Raw genomic sequence first — 15558 nt, 5'->3', positions numbered from 1 at the left:
ATTGTGTCTTTCTCAAAATGTACAACATTATGTTCCACGAGAGACTCAACACACAGGTGCACAGGTGACATATAGGTGGCTTTTTGCCTATGGAGAAAGTGGAGCGTCGGAGGAGCCACAGAGAGGGAAGTGAGGGCTAGCAGGTGAGGGCGGTGTGATGTTTCTTCTCCTCTCAGCCAAGCTCTGTCGCTCTTTGCTCCAAGGGACAGACTGTGCTCCTGTGGGAAGCCTCTGACCTCACTCCAGTGAGAACAGCAAGGTGAGTGGAGGTGACCCAGCCGGCCTTCTGCCCACCACAGCTGCTTAGCTGGAGGATGAAATACACTTATTAGCCAAACCCGATGACAGGCCTTCGTTTCTGCTTTTTAATCCCTCAGTAGTTTATAAATGTTCCTTTCTCTTTTGCAGCTTTGAACTACACCCCTTTCTTTAAGGAATGTCAAATTAAACTTGAATACAGAAGAATATTTCTCACCATCATACCATATAAGTTTTTATGTGTAATTTTATGGCCACGCTTTCCGACTAGATATTAGTATTATAATATTTCAAAGCGAAAAGCAAAAAAGAGTTATTGCCATTGAGATGTAAATACGAATAAACACCCTTTTTAGAATCCAGTGATTTTTGTCAGGCTTTTGGGAGTGCTTGCTTGTCATTTTATAATTGCAATGAAACTGAAAAATAGACCTGAAATTATATAAAAATACATCAAGGAGTGCCCTGCATCTATGTTCTCCTAGTCTTTGAAGGCAAATTCTCTATGAATAGAACTTATAGAGATTCTAATTGGTCTTACAATTGAGTTTCTGGTAATTGAACATACCTTTTAGTCTTCTTTACTTCATATCATCATTTCACATCTTCATTTCAATTACTGGTGCTAGAAAATAAAATGCAATACACTGTGATTCGTGTGTAGAATGCTGGTTAGTTCAGCTCCAAAGAGCAAGTAAGATGTTCTATGCTCAGCTCTCTCCTGGGTCTGCTCATAATAGGTATTCAGTAAATATTTGTTGAATGATTAAATAAATGAATGAGCAAATGGATACAAGGATGCTGCTATGTAGCATTATGTAACTTGCTTAGATTGTATGTATTTTTTACTGTCTGTCTCCCCTGAATGGGATGACGGCCTCTCGAGGGCAGACGTTTTCGTATGATTTGTTCACAGGTGTATCCCAGGCACGTAGTAGGATGACTGACACATAAGGTACTTGGCAAATATTTCTTGAACAATTAACGAGTCTGGGGCTGTAGCCACAGATGGCACTTTCTCATCTCAGCCAGATGGTTCTTAAATGTATATCTTCAGTCATAAAGGGAATTGGGAGATATATTTTAGATGTGTTAAAGAATGAAAGCAGATTGCTCGCTGTTCCTGGTCTCTTTACACAAATGAGTCTGCCCACAAGAGCCCTCACTGGGAATGTGTAAAAGGCGACTGTCGACCCCAGCATTTCTTTCTTAGGAATTCCTTCAGACCACCTTTAATTTGTCTGCTGTGCAGTTTCTCACCTTTCGTTTCTCACTTTTTGGCTCCTCACTATACTCACTTCTCATGAAAACAGGGACTCAAGTGGATGTGTACACCCATGTTCTTTGTGTGCTATTCACAGTAGCCAAAAGGTAGAAGCAACCCACAGTGGGTGAATAGATAAACAAAATGTGATACGTGCATGCAATGGAGTATTATTCAGACTTTATTTTATTTTACATTTCAAGTCTAAGTGTTTAATTATTATTCACCTATTTCACAGAAAAAAGAGGAATGTAGCAAATGGGTCGGGGTTGTAGAAAAAAAAATCCCGGACTTTACGTGTCATTCTGTTTTCATCCGAGAGCAGGGCAGTCCCGACATCAGGCACAGCAGCTGCACTTCTCCGAAGCCCCTTTGCAGATGCAGCCCTGGGCACACTTGGCACAGCCCAGGGGGCAACAGGAGCAGCAGCTCTTCTTGCAGGAGGTGCATTTGCACTTTTTGCACTTGCAGGAGCCGGCGCAGGCGTAGGAGCCTCCAGCGGCGCAGGAGCAGTTGGGGTCCATTGCAAGCCGAGGTGAGACCGGCGTTCCCAAGCGAGAAGAGAAGAGGCAGTGGAACATGTGGAGGGCGTGGTGGATTGATTCAAACTTTAAACAGGAAGGAGATTCTGACACCTGCTACAACATGGATGGACTTTGAAGACATTATGCTGAGTGAAATAGGCCAGTCACAAAAAGGCAAATACAGGCCAGGCATGGTGGCTCACACCTGTAATCCCAGCACTTTGGGAGGCCAAGGCAGGTGGGTCAGTTGAGGTCAGGAGTTCGAGACCAGCCTGGCCAACATGGCGAATACAAAAATTAGCTGGGCGTGGTGGCACATACCTGTAGTCCCAGCTACTCGGGAGGCTGAGGCAGGAGAATCACTTCAACCAGGGAGGCAGAGGATGCAGTTAGCTGAGATTGCAACACTGCACTCCAGCCTGGGCAACAGAGCAAGATTCCATCTCAAAAAAAAAAAAAAAAAAGGACAAATACAATTCCGCTTATGTGAGTTTCCTCGAGGAGTCAGATTCATGGAGACAAAAAATTGGATGGTGGGGGAAGAGGAGATTGGGGTGTTATTGTTGAATAGGTACAGCGTTTCAGTTTGTGAAGATGAAAAAGTCCTGAAGACATTGTTAATGATAAAACAACACTGTCAGTATACTTAATGCCATGAAACTGTACTCTGGTTAAAATGATAAAATTTATGTCATGTATAATTTTACTATGATAATTAATAATCTTTTAAAAAGACCCATCCATAACCACCCATTTGGGCTCTATGGTTCCACTCATGCCTTTGGCTTTGCCTTGAGGTCCTATTTCTGGAGAAATCTTCAGGTATGAATCTTGGCCTGCCTCGAGGACTTAGCTGTGTGTTCCTTGACTCAGGTTTGAGTGGCACCTTCTCGTGTTCCATTTGTTCATCATCTTGAACCTAAAGCAAAGAATCCACTCTTAATTGCTGTCTTGGTTTAAGTCAGGGGCCATCACGAGAGGGTTCTGTATTACGGTTTTCAGTTAACCATTCAGCCTTATGCAGGTCCGTTGGAGGAGAAGTTGAAGAGATTAATGGAAGCCGAAATGGCTGGGAACTATAGATTGTGATTATTGTACTACAAAGATGGTGTTGCAGCTAGGAAGGAAGTAAATAATTCAATACAATACATATGTATATACACACATCAAATTCTGAGTCCATATATAAATGAGTAGGTGACTTGGGCACTTGCTTATTTATGTATTATCCTAGAGCATATATGTTATGATAGCAGGGATTTCTTGTTTTTCTCATTATTCCATTCCCACTGTGCCTGTTATGAATTAGGTGGCCAATCAACATTAGTTAAGTGGATGAATGAGTACATTTTACACACACACACACACACACAGACACACACACAGAGATTGAGAGAGAGGGAGAGTCATTGCTGCTTCTGGCTTAGGGCCAAAAAGAGTTACATGTAGAGAAACTCAAATCTATTATAGCAGTTAGCTTGTGATAGGCTTTCTTTCCTGCCAAACCATAATTGTGTGCTGTTGTAAATGACATCTCCTCCCATGCTTTGGAAACTTGTCTTCATTTCGGAACTGGTTTATTGTCCAAGTTAATTCTCCTCCCGCCTTTTCTTTTTCTTTTTTTGAGATGGAGTTTCACTCTTATTGCCCAGGCTGGAGTGCAATAGCACGATCTTGGCTCACTGCAACCTCCGCCTCCCGGGTTCAAGTGATTCTCCTGCCTCAGCCTCCAGAGTAGCTGGGATTACAGGCACCCACCACCATGCCTGGCTAGTTTTTGTATTTTTAGTAGAGACAGGGTTTCACTATGTTGGTCAGGCTGGTCTTGAACTAGTGACCTTAGGCGATCCACCCGCCTCAGCCTCCCAAAGTGCTGGGATTACAGGTGTGAGCCAGTTTGCCTGGCCAACTCTCCCTTTCTATACTGTTTTGCATATTTTCATTTTATGAGCAGGTTGGAAGATGAATTTTAAGGGTGTTTGGAATACAGAAAGGATGAAACCTCTGAAATTTTCTTTGTACAATTTTTAATGCTCTAAAGTCTCATGGCAATTAAACAATTATTATTTAAGCAGGATATAAAAAGTTATGCAGAGCGTGGATCTATTTAAGACACATGTAATATAATAATTATTGGTGTTATTAATACCAGTTAGTACATAGCACCCAATATTTGTTAATCATTGTGTAATTAATTTTGTTAGTTTACTTTGGGTGATTCCTCTAAGGAATATATGTGACTACATATTATTATTCCTCTTAACATTCTTGGGAGCTAAATATTGTAGTTCAGAGGTAACAACATCTCAGATGTTAACTGATTTGCCATACAAGAAAGGGACTAAACATTCAGGAACAATGGAAGATTATATGGTACATATATTTTCTATTTCAAATTGCTCTGAAAAATTTATGCCTAGTCCTTTTTATCAAGCAAATGTGCAGCATTTTTTTTTCTATAAGTCTAGCTTTTCTTTCAACACAAGACTGAGCTGGAGTATTTTGCCTCGCAGACAGTGAGTCTCAGGGCACCTTTTTGGTGGGGACAGCCATACTGAGTTTTCCACTCCACGGAGACCTGAGACTTCTGAATACCAAGAGAAAAGAGAGAGATTGAAAGGAAGGGTTCAGTCCTTGAATTCCTGTTTAAACTCCATGATGCCAAAGGGGTTAGATACATTGCCAAAAGCTTAAACAACTGAGCAAAAAATAAAGCTGAATTGGAAATGATACAGGGAGAGAAAAAGAGTTGGGTCAGCAGGTAGGAGTTAGTGGGTTCACCCCATCTCTTTAGCTTCCCTAAGGCCTCTTGGAGGATATCTTTTCCTCTCCTTACTCCACGTCTGCATCACCTGCCTCTGTCCAGGCTCCGTGGCGGCATCAGCAAAGGCAAGGCAGCCAGGGAGGGCCGCTGAGAACTGAGGTTCCAAAATAGGGAAAGTAGAAGGGGAGGGCTTGGCTCTCAAACTACTTCAGTTCTTCCTCCTCCTCTCTCCCTCTCTCTCCTCCCTTTACTGGCTCATTTCATTTTCCCATGCTGCCATTCTTTATAAGTGCAACCACAAAGACTCTTTAATATAGCATTAAAAATCCAGTTACCGAAAATCAATTTGTCTATACAAAATAAGGATGCAAGATAAACAGGATGCTCGTTCTGTAACTGTCTGAGGACTCTCCACAGGAAAGGGAGAAATGCCGTGGGGAGACACTGATGTCCTGCATTCATCATGTGATTATCCTTGTCCCGCTCGTCAGCGGCGGAATGAGACAGAACAACTTGACCTCGCCCATCAGGACTGGAGAGGTCGTTGTTGGGATTAGAAACCCAGAAGGTAGAGAGATAATACTGCAAATAGAAAGTGCTTCACACACAGTAACTGCATCCATGGCCCAGAGAACAATTGTAGCACACAAGGAGCAGGGCTGTGGCTAAAGTGTTGGCATCTGGAGCTAATAGTTCTAAAAATGATATAAGGTAGAGGTAGAAAAACAACTATCTATGTCCGAAATGAAGGATGAAGAGCTGAAGTCACTATCGAAAGAGCAGAGGCCTACTAACCAGCATACAAAGTAAAACATTTTCTAATCCTATGTTGGATATACATTTAAAATGATTTAAAAACAAATTCTCACAGAATCTCACAACAATCCTCTAATGTAGGCAGGAAACTACTACCACCCTCAGGTGACAAGGAGATGGGCTAAGTGTCTTGCCTAGGTCACCTGGCGATCACGTCTATCTCTGGCGCCACAGTCTCTCACTCACCCTGCTTGGAAACCTGCCCGTTTCTGAATTATGTGAATTTTGTGTCCCCCATGCCTGGGCAGTACCTCCCACTTCTTTCAAGGCAACAGTTTTCTCCTCTCCATTCCCACCATGTCCTCAGCAGCCCAGGTCCCTGTGGCATCACTTTTGGTTACCTGTCCAGAGTCGCCCAGCTAAGGTTTATCTCTTCTCATTAGGCTCCTCCAATCCCAAAACTATAGAGCACAATTTTCATTCTTCCTGGTGACATTGTCATCCCCAGATGTCCTTGCAGTGCCCAGCACACGGTAGGTGTTGAATAAACGTTTGGTAATGGAAATCCTTCCACGTTAAGGCTCTGCTCCCCTGTCTGCCCCTCCAAGTTCTTCTTCTACCCCCGTTTTCTCTGGTCTCACTGAGCAAAGACAGACAGCCTTCCACCTTCACACCTAAACTTGCTCTTCATCTGGAAGGTAGTGTGCTCTTGAAACTACCTTTGCAAATTTATGACAATAAGAGAAATATGACATAGTTGACTCCGTCTTTCTTCTAACCTCCAAGCTGTCCTTGGTCATCCCTGGGTATAGGCCAAGTTAACTTTGGTAGAAATTCAGTTTATAGTTTAACCTTAAAGCAAGGATGATCATAGCCCTTCCCCCAGACTAAACTGACTTTGTAACACTAATGAAAGGCTGCAGGGTTAGGAAGATGAGAGGGCCTGAATTCTCAGATGTAGGCATAAATGATAAGCAGCCATTGTTTTGAAGGTCACAAGATTTAAAACTTTCCCAATTACTCCTGGAGATAACGTCACTATTGTAGAACCTAAAATGAGTCTTTTGAGGTGATTTTTGACTCCTGTATTCCTGATAACTGGCTGACTCCACCTAGACCTGCCCATTTTCCTGCATCCCTATGATTTCATCCCCAACCAATCAACATTCCCCACTCCACAGCCCCCTGCCCCCCATACTATCCTGGAAAAGTTATAACCTCCAAGCCTTTGGGGAGACTGATTTGAGTGATAACTCCAGCTGATCCAGTGTGAGCTGGCCTGGCGTCAATTAAACTCTTTCTCTTTTTGCAGTGCTGTGGTCTCAGAGGATCGATTTTGTCCATGAAGTGGCAGGAAGGATCTGTTGGGTGATTATGCTCTCCTCCTTCCTGTAAATGAAAAGTAAAATTCTAAGGCCCTCAACTGACTGAATGGACCCTTCTCTAGGCCAAGGGGACCCAAAGAAACCTGAAAAACTAGGTCAGGCCTTATGGGAAGTGGGGGTTGGACATGCCTCCTTATACTTTCCTCCCTTTAGTGTTCAGGCACAACTGACCAAACTTAACATTAAAACAGAGATCTTAACACTGACAACACAGACTCTTTGTAGCAATAAGATACCAAATTCCAACCTGACTCTAGTATAGCATCACATGACAAATAAAGAAGGAAATCAAAACATTTCACCCCAAAATATGTTTCTTTGTCATATTCTGAAATGACCCAGCAAAGCCATCTTTTGTGGGGGAAAATATCCAGCTGTAAAGAATGTCTATTAACATAACCAAGTCTTTCCCTTTCCAGGCCCTCCCAATCCTGAGGAAATTAACAGAGAGTCTAGCACCTTTTAAAAGTCTGAATAGGAAACATTTGCCATCTATTGTCTCTAAGGGTGGCCACCTACATGATTTCATCTACATAATACGAACCTTGGTCTCCACAAACCCTTTTCTTGACCCAGATGCTCCTTTCTATTCATCCCAGGTCTTCAGATAATAACTTAGCTGTTTCGACAAATTGTCGATTAGTAAATCTTGAAATCCACATATGACCTAGAAGCCTCCACTTCAAGATGTCCTGCCTTTCTGGGATGAACCAATGTATACCTCACATGTACTGATTTATATCTCTGTGTGTAACTTCTGTCCCCTTATAAGGTGTAAAACCAAGCTTAACCCAATCACCTGGGGCATATGTTCCCAGGACCTCCTGAAACTGTGTCATGGGTCATAGTCCTTACAGTTGGCTCAGAATAAACCTCTTCAAATATTTCACAGAGTTTGGCTGTTTTGGTCAACATTTCCTATCCATAGCTTACCTAACAGTGCAGGGCCAGCCTAATGTCTGCCTTCCCCAACAGCTCCAGGCCCATGGATTTTTTCCCCTTTTTCTTATACCTAGAAACTGTGTATCCACATAGAACTTCATTATAAACAGTCTTACCGGGCTCCTCTGTGCCACTGGTTTAATTTTGTAACACCAAATGATTGCTAAACCACTTGAGGATGAGGGAGTTTGGGGAACGTTACTCAAAAATATAGCTCCCTGGTATGAGTATTTTGAAGTAAAGGCCCTTAAAGACCCATAGACACTGGAAATGACTTTTCCCCTATGTACATAAAGAGGGACCTACCAAGAGGGAAAATGGTTTTTCCTTCTCCTCTGTGTTAGTTCATTACCTGTTCAGAAAAGAAGAGCAAGAATCTAAACACACCTGAACATACCCACTTACAAGATAGTATCTGTCTCTTAGGCTCAGTCAGTTTCCAAAGACAACCATTGACAAGTTAATCTCTGCTCCCCATCCACTCATATCCACTCATTCTCCTTAGTAATCATTGATTGCCCCTCAACGGAATGATCTACATTCCCTATCCCTCCCTCCCCTCTGGAATAAGAGCATATAACATCTGGGCCTCCCTAGGATAGGGGGTCATCTCTCATTGAGATGGGGGTTCTCCCTCCCGTGCATGTGAATCAATTTTCATGGCTTTTCTCCAATTAATCTGCCGTTTGTCAGTTAACTTTTCAGTGAAACTTCAGAGGGCAAAGGGGAAGTTTTCCCTTGGCCCCTGCAAGGGAAAGAAATGAGCCTTCTCTTCTCCCATACTACTTACTTACTCAGAACTGTGCTCTAGCAAATGCTCAGCACTACTTTTGTTAAAAGGTTTGTCCAGAGCTGGGGCCTAGGACCTAAGTCTCCAATTCTCATTCTCCATCATTCTAGAAGTTAGAATACTTATGTCCTAATTCTCTAATAGCTTCTATGTTTAGCCAGACAACACGACAGTTCTATTAGTCAAGGCAAGTCAGAATTACACCTTCTCACTGGGAACTAAATAAAACTAGTGTGGGATTAGTTGTTCTTGTAACCAATTTGACCACATTTGTGAAAAATGATTGTATTAAAAAATCGCATATTGGTGAAGATTTAGGTTTGTTTGCCTTTAAAAGATTGACAAACGGAAACGTTTTTCTCTGGTTCTGACTATGATTAAAACCATTTAAATGTTAGTATTGTCTGCTTTCTAGATATGATCTTCTGAAAGTTGAGGTAATCTGGGGTGGATTTATTTTATAGTCAGGTTTTCATTTTAGTGTATCTGGAATATTTCTGAATGCTGGTAGAGTCACACAGTACTATATTTAGCTCTTTGGCATATAAATAGAATATGATCTTAAAAATAATTGTTATTGAGTGACTAACCTAACAGAGGGGTGAGACAACCTCTCATTCAGCCAAGTTGATTTTGCTAAGTTATAGAGACAATGGCCAAGGAGAAGAGGACGAACTCTTACTTCCCACATTGTTGTGGGTCCCCCTACTTTTCTTTTGGCCAAATTCCCACAACCAGGCCCTGCATCATTCTCCTGAAGCCCCAACCGAGTTCCTGTTTCCCACTTAACCCACACCTTGAGGTAGAGGAGGAATGCTTGTTCCTCCTCTACGAAGATTCAGAGCGAAGACTGAGAGGAGGGCTCCAGAGTCACCCCCAGGTCCCAGGGGAAACCAGCAGGTTTCCACTCACCACTTTTTCTCCCAAAATCAGAAAATCTTAGTAGTAGGAACTGAGTAAGTGGTTGAGCCAGATACCTCATCGAATAGGTCTCAGAGGATGGCTGAGCGTTTAGGTAGTTCCTGTCCTTGATGGCCATTGTACTTCCTCTGGTTCGGAGACTCTGGTGTCCCTCGGATGCTGCACTTTGCCGGGGGGACTGGGCCTCAGAAGTGAGCTTCCGTAGCCTCTCGGTGCTCTCAATCACTATGGCCTCATGTCCCTGTCCCAAGTTATGCCCAGGGTGAGACTGAATGTATGAACGACAGCAACAGTGACATTTACCATTTACTGAGTTTCTGTGAGAGGCCGGATATGACATTAGTGCTCGTCACACATGTTCTCATTTAATTCTCACTGCAAACCCCCAAGGTAGGAATCTCCCTTTCCATTTTACAAATGAGAGGGATGAAAGGGTCAATAAATATAAGTAACCTGCAAGGATAAGGATATTTAGCTGGCGAGTGAAAGTTGGAGTTCGATCCAGGGCCATGTGCAGCTAAGCTCATACTCTTCACTAATATTAGGACATGTTGACTTTCAACAAGATTTTGCATACTTTTCCCTTCCCAAACTACCTCCCTCTTTTCTCTCTCTCTCTCTCTCTCTTTTTAAGACTCAGAAGGTGAAATACCTAGGTTGCATAAGCACAATTTTATTTTATTTGTCTCATTTGCATTATGTCATTGGCTGGAGCAAAGTCTGTTTAACACTTTTTTAAAAAAGTGTTTCCAAAGCCCCTGGATCAGTGCTGTGTACATAGTTGGTCCATAACAGACAGGGACTGACTAATTAGGGGTAGGACCATGTTTCATAAGCATAAGGAGAGGAGAGAGCATATGACCTAGCTCAGACTTTGTCCCGGAATCCGGTGCACTGGCAAAACCAAGTCCTTGACAGCACATTAGTCGCTATGGACTTGGCAGCGCATGTGCCTGTCGTCTACAAATAGTAGTTCAATCAACAACTGCCCTTTCTATGCTGACGGGATATCTAGCCCTTTGTAAACATTTCTTTTTTAGCACTAGTTCTTAATTCCTGCAGCCCTTGGTTTATCACCAGTTTCTTGAGAAAATAATCTGTCCGTGTTCTCCAGTCATGGGACGATGACTCAGGCTGGGGATTCAGGCCGTTTTCTGTGCAGTAGCTGGTCTTGCGGCCCCGTCCTGTTTGGACCCGAGCCAGCACACCGCAGCGAGGTGCTCCTTCCACCTCCCAGTGACCCGTGCCAGCCCTTCTGCTCCTTCCCCCCTGCTGCTCTTGCCTTTGTGGTTGCCAGAGTAACCATAAAAATATTACTCCACATGCTGTAGGAACAAAATGTCAGTGCACTTTACTATTGTTTTAATTTAAAAACTAACGTGTGAAAATAACTCCAGCCTGGGAGAAATGCTCTTTCTGCCAGATGATTCCTTTTGGAAGGAGAGGTACAAAATCAGTGTGAGGAACTCAGGGGTAGGAATGATACCTAGGTTTAGGATAAGAGCCTAAACTCCTATGTCCTATGGTAAATGTCCCCTAAATGTTTGGTGAATGAATGAATGAATGAATGTGACACAAACTTTGCTGAAAAATGTAGGAATATATAAATGGTATATATAAATTTTCAAGTAAAACTCTTAATTCCTATTATAAATTATAATAGAAATGCTATTATAAACTTCAGGATGGTGAGCGAAGCAGGTTGAGTAGTGTGCCCCCCCAATTTCATGTTCTTCCAGAACCTCAGAATGTGACCTTATTTGGATATCAGAGTCTTTGCAGACGTAATAAGTTAAGGATCTCACAGTGAAATCATTCTGGACTTCGGATGGGCCCTAATCCGATGAATGATGTCCTTATAAGAAGAGGAGACTGCCAGGCATGGAGGCTTATGGCTGTACCAGCGCTTTGAGAGGCCGAGGTGGGAGGATTGCTTGAGGCCATGAGTTCAAGAACATCCTGGGCAACACCCCCAGGACACCCCCACCTCCCTATCTACAAAAAACTTTTAAAAATTAGCTGGGCATGGTGGCACACAACTGTAATCCCAGCTATTTGGGAGGTTAAGGCAGGAGGATTGTTCGAACTCAGGAGTTCAAGGCTGCAGTGAGCTATGATTGCACCACTGCACTCCAGCCTGGGTGACAGAGTAAGACCCTGTCTCAACCATAACAAAAATAAGTTTCCAAAAATATAGTGAGTTTATTTGTTCAAATCTTTTGCCTTAAAAAAAAGTTGTCTTATTATTATTATCCTAGAAGAATTCCTTATATTCTGAATACAAATCTTTTATCAGGTATGGGTGTTGTAAATATCTTTTCCTAATCTTTGGCTTGCCTTTTTAATTTCTTAACAAGAAAAGTTTTAAATTTCGATCAAGTCCGATTTATCAACTTTTTTTCTTTTACAGTTTGTACTTTTTGTCCTCTCTGAGATATCTTAGACACAAACCAAGGTCACAAACATTTCTTCTGAAGTTTTCTTCTAGAAGTTTTATTGCTTTAGCTTTTACATTTAGGTTTATGATCATTTTGAGTGAATTTTTGCAGATGAATATGAAATGAGGTATGACAAAGTTCTTTTTCACATATGTGTCCATTTGTTACAGCACTGATTGTTGAAGAGATGATTCTCTCCCTCATTGAATTACCTGTCACCTTCATCAGAAGTCAATTGAGCTGGGTGCAGTAGTGCACATCTGTAGTCCCAGCTCCTTGGAAGTTGCAGTGGGAGGACTGCTTGAGTCCAAGAGTTCGAGGCCAGCCTAGGCAACATTGTGAGACTTTGTCTCTTAATTTTTTTTTTTTGAGATGGAGTTTTGTTCTTGTTGCCCAGGCTGGAGTGCAATGGTGTGGTCTCGGCTCACTGCAACCTCTGCCTCCCGGGTTCAAGTGATTCTTCTGCTTGGCCTCCCAAGTAGCTGGGATTACAGGTGCCTGCCACCACGCCCAGCTATTTTTTTTTTTTTTGTATTATTAGTAGAAATGGGGTTTTACTATGTTGGCCAGGCTGGTCTCGAACTCCTGACCTCAGGTGATCCAACCACCTTGGCCTCCCAAAGTGCTGGGATTACAGGCATGAGGCATCATGCTCAGCCAATTACAAATCAATTGATCACATATATGTGGGTCTATGTCTGTAGTTTCTATTCTGTTCTACTGGTTTATCTTTGCTACATTAATAGCACACCATCTTGATTACTGTAGTGGTAAAGTGAGTTTGGAAATAGGTAATGTAAGTCCTCTAAATATTTTCCTTTTCCTATTTTTTTCTTTCTTTTTTTGGACAGGATCTCACTCTGTTGCCCAAGCTGGAGTGCAGTGGCATGATCACGGCTCACTAGAGCGTCAACTTCCCGGGCTCCAGCAATCTTCCCACCTCCTGAGTAGGTGGGACTGCAGGCATGTGCCCAACTAATTTTTTGATTTTTTTATAAGGATGATGTCTCACTATGTTGCCCAGGCTTATTTTATTTTTTAAAAAAAGTTGTTTTGGGCTGGGTGTGGTTGCTTATGCCTGTAATCTCAGCACTTCGGGAGACCAAGGTGGGAGGATCACCCAAGGTGCGGAGTTCGAGACCAGTCTGGCCAACATGGCAAAACCCCGTCTCTAAAAATACAAAAATTAGCTGGGCATGGTGGCACGCACCTGTAATCCCAGCTACTTGGGAGGCTGAGACAAGAAAATTGCTTTAACCCAGGAGGCGGAGGTTGCAGTGAACCAAGATCATGCCACTGCACTCCAGCCTGGGCAACAGAGCAAGACTCAGTTAAAAAAAAAAAAAAAGTGTTTTGGCTGTTTTAGGTGCCTTGTGTTTCTATATAAATTTTAGAATTGGTTTGTAAAATTCTAAAATGTTTGCTAAAATCAGGATTGCCTTGAATCTATACATCATACTAGGGAGAACTGACAACAATATTGACTCTTCTGATCTAGGAATACAGTATATCTTTCCATTTTGGGGGATCTTCTTTAACTTTTCTCCAGAATGGTATGTAGCTTTCAATGTACAGGTCTTGCATTTTAAAATTAAATCTATTTTCAAATATTTTAATTTTTGGTAATATTAGGTATTTCATTTTTAAAATTTCATTTTCCAATTCTTTCCTGTGCCTGTATCCCTGATTTTTGTACATTAACCTGAAATATTGTGTCCTTGCCAAACCCACTTTTTACTTCCAGTAGCTTTTTTGTGGATGTCTGGATTTTTTACATAGACAATCAATGCTATCTGTGAAGAAAAACACTATCACTTCTTTCTTTCCAACACGATGCCTTTTATTTCTTTTTCTTGTCTTTTTGTACTAGCCAGGACTTAGAGTACAATGTTGTAGATGAAGGAAACCAAAATATTTCACCCCAAAATATACTGTTTAAACATATTTCAGGATGGCTATTCAGCATGGCTGAAAAGCTGTCTTTTGTGGGGGAGATTTGCATCTGCAGAGAAAGTCTGCATTGATGCTGCTAGGCTTTCTCTGAAGCCCTCCTTTGTCTGATCTAGCAAAGACTGAGAGACTGACTCCGTTGAAGGTCTAAAAGAAACATTTACCATCTATTCTCTCTGAGGGCTGCTACCTGTGTGATTTCATCTACATAACAAGATGACCTTTGCTAGCCAGACCTCCTCTTCTCTCCCTCCCAAATCTGTCTTGCCACCATAATCTGATTTACCACTACAAACTGTTTTTGGCCATGCTCTGAGCCAAAACATACTTTGGCCATTCTTTCTGTAAACTCAAGATGGTATATAAGCTTTTGCACCCCACTGGGGGGGTTGCAGTAATCACCCTGTGTTTCTCCCCCATGCACTTTAATAAATTTGTATGCCATTTCTCCTGGTAATCTTCCTTTTGTCGATTGATTTTTCAGCAAATCTTCCAAGGGGGGAAAGGTAAGTTTTCCCTTCACCTCTAAACATACAAGTGTTGAAAACAGATATCCTTGCCCTGTTTCCTAATCTTAGGGGGAAGGCAATCTTCCCCAAAAAGGATGATGTTAACTCAAGGTTTCTCACAGGTGGCCTTTATCAGGTTGAGGAAACTTCCTTCAATTTTTAGCTTGTGTGAGTTTTTACTAAGAATGGACTTTGGATTTTGTTGCATTTTTTTTCTGAGACTATTGAGATGATCACATGGTTTTTATTTTTCAGTGTGCTAATATGGCAAAATACATGGACGGATTTTAAAATATGAAGTCAACCTTACATTCCTGGAATAAATCCTACTTGGTCATGATGTATTTTTCTATTATTGGTTGCTGGTTGGATTTCTAATATTTTGTTAGAAATGTCATGACGAATGTGTGGCTATGAGGGTTGTTAGTCTCTAGTTTTCTGGTCTCATAATGTCTTTATCAGGTTTGGTATGAGAAAACAAGGAGGGAAGTGTTTCTTTTTTTTGCTATTTTCTGAAAGAGCTTTCCTACAATTGGAATTAAATTTTCCTTAAGTGTTTGATATAATTTGCTAGTGAAATCATTTAATCCTGGAGGTATTTTTTGGGGAAAAGACTGATGACAATGAACTGAATTACTTCAATAGATATAGAGCTATTTGCATTTTGCTATTTCATTTCTGTTTCTTTTGATAAATTGTGTTTTTTGAGAAGTTTAACAATTTAATCTAGTTTGCAAAATTTATTGACAAAAATATTCATAGTATTACCTTATCTTTTCTTCCTTCCTTCTTCCTTTTCTCTCTTTCTCTCTTTCTTTCTCTTTCTTTCTTTCTTTCTTTCTTTCTTTTTCTTTCTTTCTTTCCTTCCTTCCTTCCTTCTTTCTTTCTTCTTTCAACAGAATCTCTCTCTGTCACCCAGGCTAGAGTGCAATGGCACAATCTTGGCTTACTGCAACCTCTGCCTCCTGGGTTCAGGTGATTCTCCTGCCTCAGCTTCCTGAGCAGCTGGGATTACAGGCACCTGCCACCACGCCCAGCTAATTTTTGTATTTTTAAT

At 41.7% G+C, this 15558-nt stretch overlaps 1 protein-coding gene across 1 annotated transcript; it reads right to left on the bottom strand.

The window, feature by feature from the left end:
• Nucleotides 1-1776: 1776 nt before the first annotated feature.
• Nucleotides 1777-2114, bottom strand: MT1HL1 (metallothionein 1H like 1). Its single transcript, XM_003308833.6, has one exon. It carries the CDS (start codon nucleotides 2101-2103, stop codon nucleotides 1861-1863), a length of 243 nt encoding a protein of 80 aa, XP_003308881.3. The 5' UTR covers nucleotides 2104-2114; the 3' UTR covers nucleotides 1777-1860.
• Between the last annotated feature and the right edge of the window lie 13444 nt (nucleotides 2115-15558).

The sequence above is a fragment of the Pan troglodytes genome, chromosome 1 (genome assembly GCF_028858775.2).
Source record: "Pan troglodytes isolate AG18354 chromosome 1, NHGRI_mPanTro3-v2.0_pri, whole genome shotgun sequence".
Taxonomy (NCBI): domain Eukaryota; kingdom Metazoa; phylum Chordata; class Mammalia; order Primates; family Hominidae; genus Pan; species Pan troglodytes.
The sequence above is the reverse complement of the archived record's forward strand: the minus strand, read 5'-3'. Positions and strand labels throughout refer to the sequence as shown.